This window comes from Ahaetulla prasina, chromosome 11 (genome assembly GCF_028640845.1).
Source record: "Ahaetulla prasina isolate Xishuangbanna chromosome 11, ASM2864084v1, whole genome shotgun sequence".
Classification (NCBI taxonomy): Eukaryota; Metazoa; Chordata; class Lepidosauria; order Squamata; family Colubridae; genus Ahaetulla; species Ahaetulla prasina.
In genome coordinates this window covers 28,719,052-28,733,470 of record NC_080549.1, presented here as the reverse complement: position 1 = coordinate 28,733,470, position 14,419 = coordinate 28,719,052, and the positions used below count along the sequence as shown (strand labels likewise).

The 14,419-nt window shown below is 48.5% G+C and overlaps 1 protein-coding gene across 1 annotated transcript in view; it reads right to left on the bottom strand.

The window, feature by feature from the left end:
- Nucleotides 1-464: 464 nt before the first annotated feature.
- The window catches only part of MSN (moesin), an 89,625-nt gene continuing 75,670 nt past the window's right edge, over nucleotides 465-14,419 (bottom strand). Inside the window, exons 8-13 of the mRNA XM_058196683.1 lie at nucleotides 12,329-12,492; nucleotides 11,267-11,397; nucleotides 11,021-11,181; nucleotides 6,300-6,392; nucleotides 4,721-4,954; nucleotides 465-3,320 (exon numbers count right to left, since the gene is read on the bottom strand). Of these exons, the coding sequence (XP_058052666.1) occupies nucleotides 3,156-3,320; nucleotides 4,721-4,954; nucleotides 6,300-6,392; nucleotides 11,021-11,181; nucleotides 11,267-11,397; nucleotides 12,329-12,492 (948 nt within the window). The 3' untranslated portion in view covers nucleotides 465-3,155. The remainder of the gene's footprint in view (nucleotides 3,321-4,720; nucleotides 4,955-6,299; nucleotides 6,393-11,020; nucleotides 11,182-11,266; nucleotides 11,398-12,328; nucleotides 12,493-14,419) is intronic.

The following is a 14,419-nucleotide window of genomic DNA, read 5'->3' as shown; positions in this document are numbered from 1 at the left end:
GGGTCACTCTCACCAGTCCCACCCAAATGGTAGGCTTCACTGCACAGCTGCCCCCCACCCCCACTCCCAGGTGCCTGGGGAACAGGAGGGCTGGGGCCATTTGCTTGCCCTCTGCTGATCTGCAAGGGCACCGGTGGGAGCAGCTGGGGAACCAGGGGCCTTCCGTGTCCTGCCATGTAACAGGGAGCATTCGGGTGGGGAGGGGTCACGTGGTGAAGTGGGATAGTGTGGGGGCAAAATTCTCTGAAGATGCTTCTATCTGGCATTTGGGCAACCCAAGGCTGTCCCCTCCAGCAGATGCTGCTCCCCAGCTTCCTGGACCAGACACAGCAAAAGCTGCCAGAGAAGGTGCATGCCAGAGCCCATTCCAAACCCCGTCCCCTTGGCCCCAGCGGCTGCATTCTGCCCTCTGGCAGGGCAGGGGCTAGATAGGACATCCTGGCTAAGAAAAGACAAGGCCGGAGGAAGAGGCAGCAGCTGCCTTGTCTAAACTTTATTGGCACTGATACAAAGGGGGGGGGTGTCGAGTCAAACACCTTGGACAGTAGCAAGTGCTGGGGGGGGTCTCCGCTTCCCCCCACAGGCCACCTTGCAGACCCTCCCCTGAGAAGGCTGGTGCTTCGACATTACATGTAAAAAGGATGGTCAAAAAAAGAAGACATAATTTACAGCAAAAATTCCGTAACACAAATATAAAGCCAGACCAAAAAAAAATAATGATTAATTGGGCAAACTCCCTCCCCCAGAGGGAAAGCACATACCCAGGTGTAGCAGTAAACAGACGGGGGAGCGGAGAGGAAGAAAAAAGCCTCCATGTTTTCTAATCCAATAATTAAAAAAAAAAACTAAAAATCTCATTGTAATACTGAATGCATCTTACATTAATTTCTGCAAAATATCATCTCTTTACAACACAGTATACATTTTCTATGAAGGGAGAACAGAGTTACTTCCCCCTCAACACTTCTGAGATTAATATTTTCTAATCATGCATAGCTAGAAAAGAGCATGAAATCAATACCATTGTCACTGGAGTACATAATACTGGTTAAAATCAGGGAAGAGTTGAACCAACTACTAAGGAGGAGGAGGAGGAGGAGGTGAATTTATGGCCCCCAGCAGGTGGCTGCCTGTCCTGGAAACGACTGGGTGGCAGCACTGTGGTGCCCGGCAGCCCCACAGCGCCTGGGGCAACACAGAAGACACCTGTGAGGCATTTTTGCAGGGGCAAAGAAAGGAAATCCAAGCAGGCCTCTGGCAAGCTTAGGCCAAGTTTACAGGAAGGCCCAGAAACAATGTCAGCACCACAAGTTTTAATGCTGACTCAGAGAAACGGAAATCACCTCAATGAGTAATTTTTAGGAAACGGTTCAAAGCCATGGCATTGTAATATTTCAGGTGGAGGAGAAGATGGTTGTCCACACCCTCTCATCCATCCCTTCCCAAAGGCATATGGAATCGGAAGTAGGAAGGGGAGGAAGAGGAAGAGAGGAGGAGGGGGGCATTCTGCAGGGTCTTTGTTTGGAAACGTTAGGCTGTTTACACCGAGACCCCGCTGGCTGCGCAGGTCTCCTGGCCTCAAGGCCCAGGGTTTCAGCTGGGGCTTTGGGACAATTGTGCGGCAGCTCCTTCTCACCATCCTTAGTGGACTTGACTTTGGCCAACCTAACACCCAGTACAATTTGTTTTTAGAGCTGTGGTGCCGTTTCAGAATAATACTTTTTGGATAAATGCAGGCTGGGATTGGTGTGTGTGTGCGCATTTTTGTGCAGAAGGAAGGCAGAAAAAGGCCAAAAGTGTAGGAAAAAACTTGAAGGATGCTAAGCAAAGGGGGAGGGGGTGTGGAGCTTTCCTGCAGAGGAAGCCATTTATAATGAAGTTTGGGAGAGGAGGCAGAAGAGCCCAGACTCATCTCCGACCCTTCTGCATCCATGGGAAGAGTCCCAGGACAGGCACCCCGGGACAATTCAAAAAGGAGGCTCCTTTCAAAGAGCCAAGTGGCTCAACTACCAAGAGACCCTTCAGTGTTCCTGTGAGGCCAACCACCCATCTTTGTCTAGAGTCACAGACCTGCAGGCCCCCCGAGAGACGGGGTTTGGAAACAGGGGCCGGCCGCCCTTCCAACAGAAAAGAAAGCAGCAGAAACGGCAGCTGTTCAAAACCAAACCTCACCTTCCTAACGGTGGAACAGCTGGCAACATGGAGATTCAGACACAAAATACATCTTTGTGTAAAGTATTTTTGGTTTTGCATTACTGGAACTAAGAAGACTTTTGTAAAATGTTACACAACTAGAGGAGGGAAAGGGAGTGTCATTAAGGCACCATCAGGCATGTCCGTGGGCCCAGGCACATGGCAGGCATGCCCTAAAAGGCTGAGCGGTGTAGTTTTGCAGCCGCGCCGGTTGAGATTTCCGGCTGAACCAAAACCTCTCTGAATGTTTTGACTGGGTTGGCAAAATGAATGACGACCGCTCCATGGCCAAACTTTTTCCTTTTGGGAAGACAACGGTTCTGTAGCAAATCTACTGGGAAGAAGGGAAGGCGCATCCAATTTTGTTCAACAGTCTCAGTAAGGAGCACTTGGAGAACGTAAAGAGACCCGAGGGCCTGGCTTGGTCTGCTTAGCGGTTTGCTCTTTGGCGCCAAGAGGGGAGAAGGCACATTGACCATCGCCTTTGGGTGCTTCCTTCCCTTCTCCACAATGTCCTCTTCCCAAGCAGAGCATCTACCTGGAGAAGCAAAAGCCCCAGCAGGGACTTCAGCAGGGATTGGAGTTAGGACAGAGCAAGGCCATGCCCCTCCAGAGCCCAGCAAGGGAGCTTAGGAGAGGGAAGCGGTCCGTGGTTAGGCAGCAGCTCTACCAGCAGCTCAGTGGTGCCGGCAGCAGCAGCATTAATATTTTTCTTATAAGCAATAAAAAGCATTGGGATATGTAAGCTCATCAGCCCTGCTAAACAGAAGCAGGCCGCTGGAAAACTGCAATAATAATAAGGCACAATTGACTTTTGCTTTTTCTTCCTGTTTGGTCCTATTTTGAACACCAGCCCAGGAGGCCGATCTATTCACTCCTGTAGTGGATGGTTCCAGCATCGCAAATTTGCATGGGGGGAGGGGGAGGGGGGAGGGGGGAAGGTACAGCAGAGGCTGGAATGACTACATGGACTCAAATTCATCAATGCGCTGCTTGGTGTTGCCTTGACGGATCTGGCGGAGTGTCTTGTATTTGTCACGGCCCTGTCGCATGTTCTCTGCGTGGATCATGTCGTTGGCTGTCTTCTTGGTGTCGTCCCGTGCATTGGCCAACTCAGAGGTGAGAGCCTGCAGGGCAGTAAGGGAGAAGGGAGAGACATCAGCCACCGGAGGCATCCAGAGGGAGCTCATCCAAGATCTTTCCTCCTGGCTGGGACTGGTTCGTTCTACCTTTTGGCACAAGGCTTTATCTCATTGACACTTTCCCTGCAGGGCGCGATCAAGGGTTGTGTCTTGCCCTCAGAAACTTGGGTGGCTACAAGGGGACAGGTAGCCTGGATGTCACATGGGTCATGGCATTCCCCCACCCCCATTTGCTAGAACAGAGCAGTGGGAAGAATTAATTCACACTTGGTACCACCACTCAAGTAGGCAGCGCACTCCCTGTTTCGGAGCCTTCGGTTTCCATCAGCCCAGACAGGAATGGGCATGTTGGTGTGGATACTGAGCGCTAACATCCAGGGATCCCAGGCTGAAGGTGCCTGGAGGTCAGAGCAGAGATCCCACAAGGCTACCTGCCACCCAAGCAGCTGACTGGATCCCTTCCTCCTCCCCACAAGATCAAGGATAATGAGAAGATTCCCTGTGAGTGAGAACCTCAACCCAGAGCTACAAGCGGTGCCTGCTCTCAGACAGTGGTCTGGGCAGTAGGAGCCGGGGGCAGCCTTACTGCCTAGACTGGGTAGGGCAATTCACCTCCGGCTGCTTCTTTGCCCCCAAGAGCTACACCCGCACCGAGGCCATGTTGGTGAAATTCAGCTGCCCATAGAATGGCAATAGACAAGGGCACTTAAGGCTTATATACCATTCCACGGTGCTTTCCAGCCCTCTCTGAGCAGTTTACAGAGTCGGCATATGGCCTCCAACAATCTGGGTCCTCATTTTACTGACATCAGAGGGATTGGAGGCTGAGTCAACCTCAAGCCTGTCAAACTGAACTAGAGACTATGGCAGAGTTTGCCTGCAATACTGCATTCTAACCACTGTGCCACCAGGGCTCAATAAGCTTTCCCCTTCTCTTTTCAGAAAAATACCCTAAAACACTATTTGACCTTTTTTCTTTTTTTAACAAAAAGTCTAAAAATTCCAGCCAGCCTATTTTGATAATGTCCCATGAAATTGCCATGCTTCTTGGTGATCCCAAATCAGAATATTTTTTTCCCTTCTGTTCTTTTAAAAAAAGACCGCAAATGACTGCAAAAATATTTGCCTGTCCCTGCCCCATATTCATGGGGTAAACAATTGTGGAGCCACCATCTCTGAAGATCCTGAAGCCATCCATCTTTTGTCCCATCCAAGGGCAGCTCCAGTCTTGGCCTTTGGCTTTTTCCTTAGTCTTCTGCTTCTCCACCATGGCCACTGGAAGGTGTGTTGACTGCAACTTCCAGCATTCCCCAGCCAGCAACGTGAACACACCTTCCAGTGGTCAAGGTGGAGAAGCCCCACCCGATTCCATCAGCCCACCTCACCTTCAGGTGCTTCTGAACCCGCACGTTCTTCTCTGCCTCGGTGGTGCGCTGCTCCTCACTGCGGTCCTTGATGGAGGCGTGTGCCCGCAGTTCCGCACTGGCCTCCGCTGCGTTCTCATCCTGCTCGTCATCGTGTTCATTCTCCGACTGCATGGGCTCAGACACGTGCGGAGTGCAGGTGACGGACTTCAGCTCCTCCTTGGTCCTCTCCAAGTCCTCTTGAACCAACTGGGCCTGAAAGAGAGAGAGAGAGAGCGCAGCTGAAAGCACCCCGAGAAACCTGCTTAGGTCAAGAGAGCAGAAACTAGATTTGTGAGGAGATCCAGCCGTTTGATTGGAACACCTCCGTCCGTGATGTCAGAAATGTGACTTTTGCAAGAACTAAGAGCAAAAGCAGCCCAAGGAGGAGTCTGCATGCAAAGTTTTAAGGGCAACAAAAATGTATTGGCTTCACATCTCCAGATATATTTTGGTCTTGTATAGTAATATTGGAAAGCTCTTTTGATCGGAAAGAAAGCTTCGGAACAAGTTAAGTCACACAAATAGCACTCTGTGCAGAAAAGTCACTCTGGGAGCCTTTACAAAACAAAGAAAGTCAATGGGAGGAGAGAAGTGGGGCCTTCATGAAGATCTTTGGAATTCTGTCACCAGCCAAAATATTAAGGAATCCCAACGGCCCATTTTATACCCTTTGCTAAGGTGCCCCTGGAAAAAGGCTTAGGTGTCTATAATAACTTGTCCTGGGATCAAATGGTTTTCATTATTTATATGCTCATCCACCCAGAGCCAAATTTCTCTGCTTGATTTCAGGTTATTAAAAACTGTAAAAAATGGCTGCTAAGTGTAGAAACTACTAAGAATTTTAAAATCAAATTAAAATGAAACACAATTGTCCTGGCAATTAGAGAAAAACAGCACTGCCAGGTAAAAAGAGAAACGTTGTGTTTGTCATCATCAAAGGCTCCTTCCTTCCTCCTCCTGCAGAGCAGGAATCCAAATTCCAGCAATTGGAACTTGCAGATGCCTCTCCAGCCAGCCTTCTGCTGGCATCCGTCTGCTGGGAATTTTTTGTGCATTTTGCCTTCTGGATAATGACTGGATTTTTTTCCCTACAGCTATCTTCCAGTATCCAAAATAGGCAAGCCACAATGTTTGTACAAATTGTATACAGCCACTTTCATTTTGCTTTGAGAGGCAATTTCTGACCACTACAGCTATTACTCCATGTGGATAGGTGAGCTATGTTCCCTGGGGCCCACATGGGCCTTAGTGAGACTTTCAGAGCCCTTGTACTCCTCGGCCCAGAAGGACGAGCAAGTCCCCTGGTGAATGAGTCAAAGCAGCACACAGGGAGGAAAAAGAGCAGAGGCCAGAGAACAAAAAGTCATGTCCATGTGTATTTATATGCACATCGGTGTAGGTTGGCTGGACACCCTTTAGAAACAGCCTTGGCTTTCCCACTTCTCTGAAACAAAAATGGGCATTCTTTGAAAGTTCTTCCAATTCCCCAGCCCTCTCCCTTCACCAGTCCCAGCGGGGAGCTGGGTGGGCAGAGCGGAGGAGAGCAACGGGCACTCACTTTCTGCTGCCACAGCATTGCCTCGCTCTCCTTCTTCTGTTGCGCAAATTCCAGCTGCGAGATCCGGGTGGTGAGCTCCAACATCTCGCTGGTCTGCAAGGAGAACAGAGCAGCCCAGTCAAACCTCTGTAACCTTAGAAAGCCTGGCAGCCTTAGGGCCAAGGCCCCCCTCTCCAGCCTCCAAGGTCACCAGCTGTGCCTGGAAGGCTCCTTTTGGGTGGCTTCTCGGCCGTCAGGAGTTCCAGGCCACAATTCAGGGACTAGTCAGATCCCCCCATATTTTCCACCAATCTGTCCACTCGCATTTTAACATCGTCCGGATTAGCTGCTAAATCACAGCTGCTGGGAAAAAAAGATGATGTCCTGCATCTCCCTTCATTTCTTTTTCCTGCTCCTCCTTCCAAGGCTTCTTCTGTGTTTGCTCAGCTGCAAAGGCCTAACCTCTGAACAGACCTGCCTTAGAAGTCTACAAGAGAGCCAAAGTGGAGAGGAAGGGTGGGAGTGGGAGAGACCGGTGTGTGTGTGTGTGGCTTAGCATGGCGTTTTCCAATTATGTGGGGGTGGGAACTGATAGGATTTGGAGAGCTCCCTTCCCCATGTTTCTGGAGACAGCATCACACCAGATGACTTTGTAATTGACTGACCAACCACAATTAACACGTAGTCCTCCATGGAAATGCATCGACATGGAGGGAAGTATGTAGTGGGGTACCCCAAGGTTCCATCTTAGGACCAGGACTCTTCAATGTCTTCATAAACGATTTAGATGAGTGGATAGAAGGGAACTCATCAAATTTGCAGATGACACCAAGCTAGGTGGAATAGCCAACACTTTAGAACAGGGGTATGAAACACAATTTCATTGAGGGTTGCATCAAGGTTGGGATGGCCTCCTACAACCCTCTGCCAGCAAAAACGGAGCTCGGGAGGGACGCATGTAGGCCTCGTGAGCTGTTTCTGCTGGCAGAGGCACCATGGGCCAGTCCTTCACTATTTCCAGGGTGGCCTCGCGGGCCAGATCTAAGCACCCCATGGGCCAGATCTGGCCCCCAGGCCTTGAGTTTGCTTTAGAAGATAGGCTGAAGATCCAGAAGGATCTTGACAGTCTTGAACACTGGGCCCTAACAAACTGAAATTCAATGGTGAGAAAAGTAAGGTTTTACACTTAGGCAAGCAAATGCAAATGCACAAATAGAGAATAGGTGATACCTGGCTCAACAGCAATAACTGTGAGAGGGATGCGGGAGTTCTAGTGGACAATCGTGTATGAGCGAAAAGTGTGCTACAGCTGCCAAAAAGGCCAACGCAGCCCTGAGCTGCATCAACAGAAGGAGACCATCAAGATCACATGTTGTAGTATTGCTTTATAGCCCACTGATGAGACCACGCTTGGAATACGGAATCCAGTCTTGTTCTTCACGATTCAAAAAAGAAACTGAGACTCTAGAAAGAGTCAAGAGAAGAGCAACACAGATGACTAGGGGATTGGAGAATGAAATATATGAGGAATGCTTGTGGGAATTGGGAATGTTTAACAAATAGAAGGATGAAGACATCAGAGCAGTCTTCCAGTATTTGAGAATCCGTCACAGAGAACAGAAGTCCACCTATTCTCCAAAGCATCTGAGGGCAGGATAAGAAGTAAGAGTGGAAGATCATTAAGAGAGATCAAACCTAGAATTAAAGAGACATTTCCTGTCAATGGGAACAATTACTGTATTTTTCGGACCGTAAGATGCACCTAGGTTTTTGGCCTCCGTGGGTCCCGTTTTTGCCCTCCCCGGCATCCAGAAGCACTCTGAAGACCCTCCACGCATCCCGTTTTCAGCCTCTCTGACGCTGGGGAGGGCAAAAGGGGTTTTGGCCTGCAGAGTCCTTCTGGACACGAGGGAGGGCAAAAATGGGACGCCTGGAGGATTTAGGAGGCCAAAAACAGGCCCGTATTCCCTCTATAAGATGCACAGACATTTCCACCAGTGTTGGGTTGCTACTGGTTCGGTCTGGATCTTGCAAACCAGTAGTAACAGTGGCGGGAGGCTCCGGCCACCCGTCCAGATGTCATCATGGTCGCTCTGCGCATGCACAGAAGCACCACGCACATGCATGCTCCTGTTGTGAACCAGTAGCAAAGGTAAGTGGAACCCAACCCTGATTTCCACCCACTTTTTTTTGGGAGGGGGGCAGGGGTGAAATCTAAAAATTTCCCCTAACGGTTCTGTGGGCGTGGCTTAATTGGTAGGCGTGGCTTGGTGGTCAGATGACTGGGTGGGCGTGGCCAATAACAAAAAATAATAAAAATAATAAAGTATAAAAAACAATAAGAGGTACCAAAAACCAACTTTCACACTTTACACACACACAACACAACAGACTCACACACAATGTAAAAGCAGCTGCACTTCATACTTCACATACTTCACAGCCACAGAAAGCTCAAAAACCAACTTTCACACTTTACACACACACGACACAACACAACTGACATACACACAGTGTAAAAGCAGCTGCACTTCACAGCCACAAAAAGCTCAAGAACCAACTTTCACACTTTACACATACACAACACAACACAACTCTCTCTCTCTCTCTCACACACACACACACACACACACACACAAAATGCCACATATTGCTTTGTGAGATTGTGTGTTTGTGGAGTGAAACACTACAGAAACACACTAAATCTCAGAAAGCTGCATAAATATTTTATTTTATTATTTTATTAATATTTTTTAGATCAGGGGTCTCCAACCTTAGTAACTTTAAGGTTTGTGGACTTCAATTCCCAGAGGTCCTCAGCCAGCAAAGCAGGCAGATTAGTTGCTCACTGAGGAAATAGATTAGCTAGCAACTGATTCTGTTTCCCTGCTGAAACTGCTCCTTTCGGGCTGGGAAAGCCATTCTTTAGAGCAGTTAGGTAAGTGCTTTAGAATCTCTTAAAAGGTTTTCTACAAGCTCTTGGGCTGAAGAGCTTGTAGAAAACATGTTTTTTAAGGTTCTGCTGATGAGGAACTCAGGTGAGATCGCCAGAGGAGCCTTTTAAAACTTTTTTTAAAAAAGAGTTTAAAGGCTCTGCTGATCTCAGCTGAGCAGTGGGAGCCTCAAAGGCTTTTTTTTACTTTTAAAGGCATGTTTTTAGCTGAAGAAAAACTGCTTTAAAAGTAAAAAAAACACCTCTGCTGATGGTGCAGCTCAGCAGAGGCGGAGGGGTGGGGCCAGGGACTTTCTCTGAACCAGCAGCCGCCATCGCTACCGGATCGGGCGAGCCGGTCCGAATCGAGAGCATTTTACCCGGGGCGGGGGTGGGGGCAAGTGTGCTCTATAGTCTGAAAAATATGATCATCCATAGAACAGCTTGCCTCCAGAAGTTGTGGATGCTCCATCACTAGACGTTTTCGAGAAGTGGTAAGGCAACCATGTATTCAAATTCATATAGGGTCTCCTACCTGAGCAGGGATTGGTCTAGAAGACCTCCAAGGTCCCTTCCAACTCTGTTATTCTGTTAATCAGCTGCAGCCTTCGGTAGGAAGAGATGGAGTCCACCTCAGGAGGCCTGAGCCGATCCAGTAGGAAAAGTGGCCTCCTACACTTTCTGTGACTCACAGCAGGGAGCTGCTTTGTGGGGGGAGGTTCTTTGCATGCCCCACACCAGGAAGTGCATCTTCTGTTGGGCTGCACATCTTTGGAAGGCATGTCAGGGGCTACCCTTTGAAAGTTGGTTGGGCTTCTGGATGAAACAGCATTTAAAATTAAATTCGTTGAAATAAATTAATGGCAGTATCATTAATGCATGTTAGAATGGGCAGGAGGAATTATTTTCCCTCTGCCTGATGCTGAGAGTTCTACTACAAGGGCAACTTTTTGAGAGGTGTTGGTGTTGTGACTCTGGCTCCTGAGCCTGTCCTCACGGACAAAGATGACTCTGAAAGTGATGGGGAGGAGCTGACAAGGCCTCCCTCTCCAGGACCCTCCTTTCTGGCAACGCCTCAGGTTCCAGCTGAAGGCTAGGAGGAAGGCATGTTGGAGCACCCACTAATAGGGAGTGATGAAGATCAATCTTGGATTGATCCCAGGCAGCGTCGGAGGGAGAGGCGTGCGCAACAAAGGAAGAGGTGTGGAAGGGCCAGAGATTGCTGAATCACTGAGCCACACCCCACAGGGGATAAAAGTGGGTGGGGTTGCTCTGCAGGCTCTGTGACGGACAAAAACTGCATATCGTGAGTTTCGGATGGGATATTTTTCGGAATTAAGGCTTGGACTTTGTGAATGACTTCTGACTACTCTTTGAACTCTTGGTTGCTCCAGCAACAGACTACAAATACGCTGACTCCTGTTTCTAGAGCTGATAAGAAACTTGGCAGGCATTCGGAAAGTAGCTGCCAGCACTTTTATCTGCTACAGGGATTCAGGTCGGCTTGTAAAAATAAATTACTGGTAGACGTCATTTGCTCATGTGTCGTCCTATATGAGGTGGGTGGACAGAACAGTTGGGGATGCTTTCCAGACTTGCATAACCTCCTATTGCACACTTCCGCTCTAGTCCACAGGGACATCCTCCTCCCTGTCCTGCGCAGCACAGCAGCACCTCCCCTGCGGTCATCCTGGCTGCAGAGCTGACTTTCCCATTGTCCACTCTCAGATGCAGGCCCCTCTACCAAAGAGGCTCCCCTGGTGTTTGGGCAGCTTGGAAGCAGCGCCAGATGCCTGGGGCCGATGCCTACCAGCTGTTCCTGGGTCTTCTTCTGATCATTGGAGGCTTTCAACAAAGCTTCCTTGGCTTCTTCGGCTTCCTGCCGCTCCCTTGCCAGCTTCTCTGCCTCCTCCTGAGCTCGCTTCCTCTCCTGCTCCAGCTCCAGCGCCCTGCGCGTTTGCTCCTCCAACTCTGGAGAAAGAGGCAAAGACGTCACCCGTGCTGCCCCCGGCGCTCCTCTCCCGGGGCCCATCCTGAGGCCAGCCCTCCTGCCCACCTTGCTGAGCTTTCTTAGTTTGCTCCTCAATTTGCCGGAGCTTCTCCATCAGCTCTTCTTTCTCACGTTCAATCTTTTCCTTCTCCTTCTCAGCCATTTCCCTCTTCTTCTTCTCGTTCTCCAGCAAAGCCCTGAGAGGAAAGGAAACATGCAGCAATCTCATGCCTCCTTTATATATAAAAAAATGGGCTTTCAGTGTGCAATTTCTACTTAGTTAAAGTTGAAAATGGTCTTAGAGGTCATCTAGTCCAACCTCTTGCTCAATACAGGATCCCTCTAGCATACTTCTGACGGATGACCTTGCTTCCACCAATTTCTGCCTGAAGACCTCTAGTGACTTCTAAACAAACTGAAAAGGAAGACTGGGAAAACTTGTCTCCTCCAAATCTTTTAATCCAACCACATAATCTGCATATCTCAAATTAAAATATGGCTTGGAAAACTGATCTCTCCTGGGAATTGTAAACTTTCAATTCAAAATTCATCATGTTTCTCTGGGTTGTCTCAACAGGTTTTCCACATTTTTAAAAGCTGAAGGAACCTGTTCAGAAGTCTTTAATCCCCTGGCAGGACCAAGAGAACCCTTCCTGGTAATGGAGGGGGGTCAGAGATTCCTCTGTCTTTGCGGGGTCCCCATCCTCCCAGACCTCCAAGAGGCGGAACAAAAAATGACTTTATCGCTTGGCATCCCTAACATGCAAGAATGTGCTTTTGTGCAGAATTATTCCAGTATACAATAGACCGAGATTTTGTTCAAACATACCTCAAAAGAGCCTTTGATTCTCCCCCCTTATGAAATAAGAGTTCTTGAAACCTCCCACCCCCTTAACAAAGCACCCTGGAACATCCTCCTCCTCATGTGACTTGGTTGTTATCCTCATTTGGATCCTGCATTCAAAGAGTTAGCTGCCAATCTCCTAGCTGCCACTTGTCCACCTGTCCCTTGGGAGTCCGAGTCTTTTGCCCCCTGAGAAGGCTCTGCACCGCAACCCACGTTCTGCTGTGAGAATCCCTGGCCGGAGAGGCCCAGCCAGTGGGCAGCTCTGTGCTTAGCCAACTCACCTCTCCATCTGCTTCTGATGCTTCTCCTCTCGGGCCTGGGCCTTCATCTGCTGCACCTCGATGGTGTCCGGCTTACGCCTGCGCATGTAGAGCTCATGGTTCCCCATGCACAGAGCCAGAATGCGCTTATTAATCCTTAGCCGGGGAGCATAGAAGACAAAATCCTTGGCAAAGGAGAAAGGACAAGGTTAGCCTTGAATGCAGCTTCTCTCGGCCCTCTTTTTCTCCAGAAGTAACAACCCAACTTGATTATGTGGGCTGTAATTTTTAGGAAATTAAGCATATCTCCAAACAAGTTTTGCAAGCATCTACCGTATATACTATTACAATTCTTGTATCTTTTGTAACTTTCAATTGGAGGAAAAAAGTGCACGTCATGACAACAATTTTTACAGCAAGGTCTCTCGAATGCGCTGGCTCAGTGGCTAAGACGCTGAGCTTGTCGATCGAAAACCACTGAGCCACCGTATCCAAGATACCTTGCTGTAAAAATTGTTGTCTTATGACCTTTTTCAGCAGTTCAAATCCCTAGTGCGCATAACATAATTTTGTGGTGCTCTTTTTAAATTCGGATACTATCCCATTTGTAAGCAAATTGCTAGTCTACATGAACAAACTAGATATTGCTTATCTAGAGTCTCTAGTCTATGGTCTCCAGGCAGAAATTAGGTGCCCAGCTCAGCCGTCCCTTTCTATTGAGCTGCCCCGCTATCATCCCCCTCTGCCCCAAAGATCCTGCAGAAGGAGGGCAATGAGGACAACTGGCAGGGCGACAGCTGTTACCATTGGAAGCAAATCTCGGCATGTCTCAGGCAAAAGGCAGAGGCCGTGCTAAGCCCGAGGCCCTTTCCTCAGCCATGGCTCAGTGTTCTTCCATAAAATGCCCCTGGCCATCGACAGAGTCCAAAGAGCAGTGAAGTGGCCAGGACAAAATTAGTGCCTTTCTAGCTTTTACCTTATTTAACTGAAATTAAATATATTTAACACGTTGTTTTTTTCCTCAGACACATTAAAATGTATAATCTGGTAACAACTGCAAGGTTTTGGGAGTCAAGTCCTGGGCTAAAGCCACTTCTGATATCCCAGAGGAGATGGGTCAGTAGAAGAGAGGCTGGGGGCTCAGGGTGATCTGTGGGGCTCAGCCATCCACAGTGACTAAACAAACCCTGGCTTAGGATAATGTGTAAAATTTGGATGTGTCACCCAAAATGAAAACTCAACAGGGACAAAAGCAGCAGTGATGGGTTTTGACAAGGCCATGTTAGCAGTCTTGGAGTGGGAAAAACAATTCCAGAAACCGCCTCTTTTCAAGAGGTCTTTTTACAAAGCCAACTTTACAGGTATGTATGTATGTATGTATGTATGTATATATGTATGTATGTGGAAACCACCCAGAGTCGTTCACTACAAGGTGTGCAGTAAATAAATTCAGTAAATAAATAAATGTATTTCATATTTCTTAACCGCCCGTCTCCTTAGATAACCAAGATATAAACATCAAATTTAGAAGATCTTATCATTAGCTTGATGCAGTGACTGCCCGTGATTGCTTTGGAAAGGATTTGTAGGTTATTTGGCTGTGTTGCAGTTGGAGCCATCGAAGGTTGGTCTCTTTTTTCCTTCGGTAAAGTTCTTGCAACACTTACACTGAATTCTATTCACATGACTTCCTGCCCAGCCAGAGCAATGCCATCTCTTTATATGTCTTTTGTTATAGACTCTTTTATTGCCTGCAAAACTTGCCAACAGTTAATCTTCATTATCTTTATTGCCAACTGGTTTTGTGTTTTATTGCTGACTCCATGATGGTGAACCTATGACTCGTGTGCCACAGGTGTCACCCAGCACCCTCTTTGTAGGCACACGAGCCACCACCCCGGTTCAGCTCCGCCGTGCATACGCGCACGCCTCCCACTGGCCAGCTGGTTGTCGGGTCTCTGCTGTGCATGTATGGGGGGGTGGGGCATGTGCAAGGGGTGCACACGTGCGTGTGGGGGCATGCATGCATGTGCGGAGCCACATGCACATTGTATTTTGGGGTTTGGGCACACATGCATTCGCACACGCATGCTTTGGCGCCTCGGTCCGGAA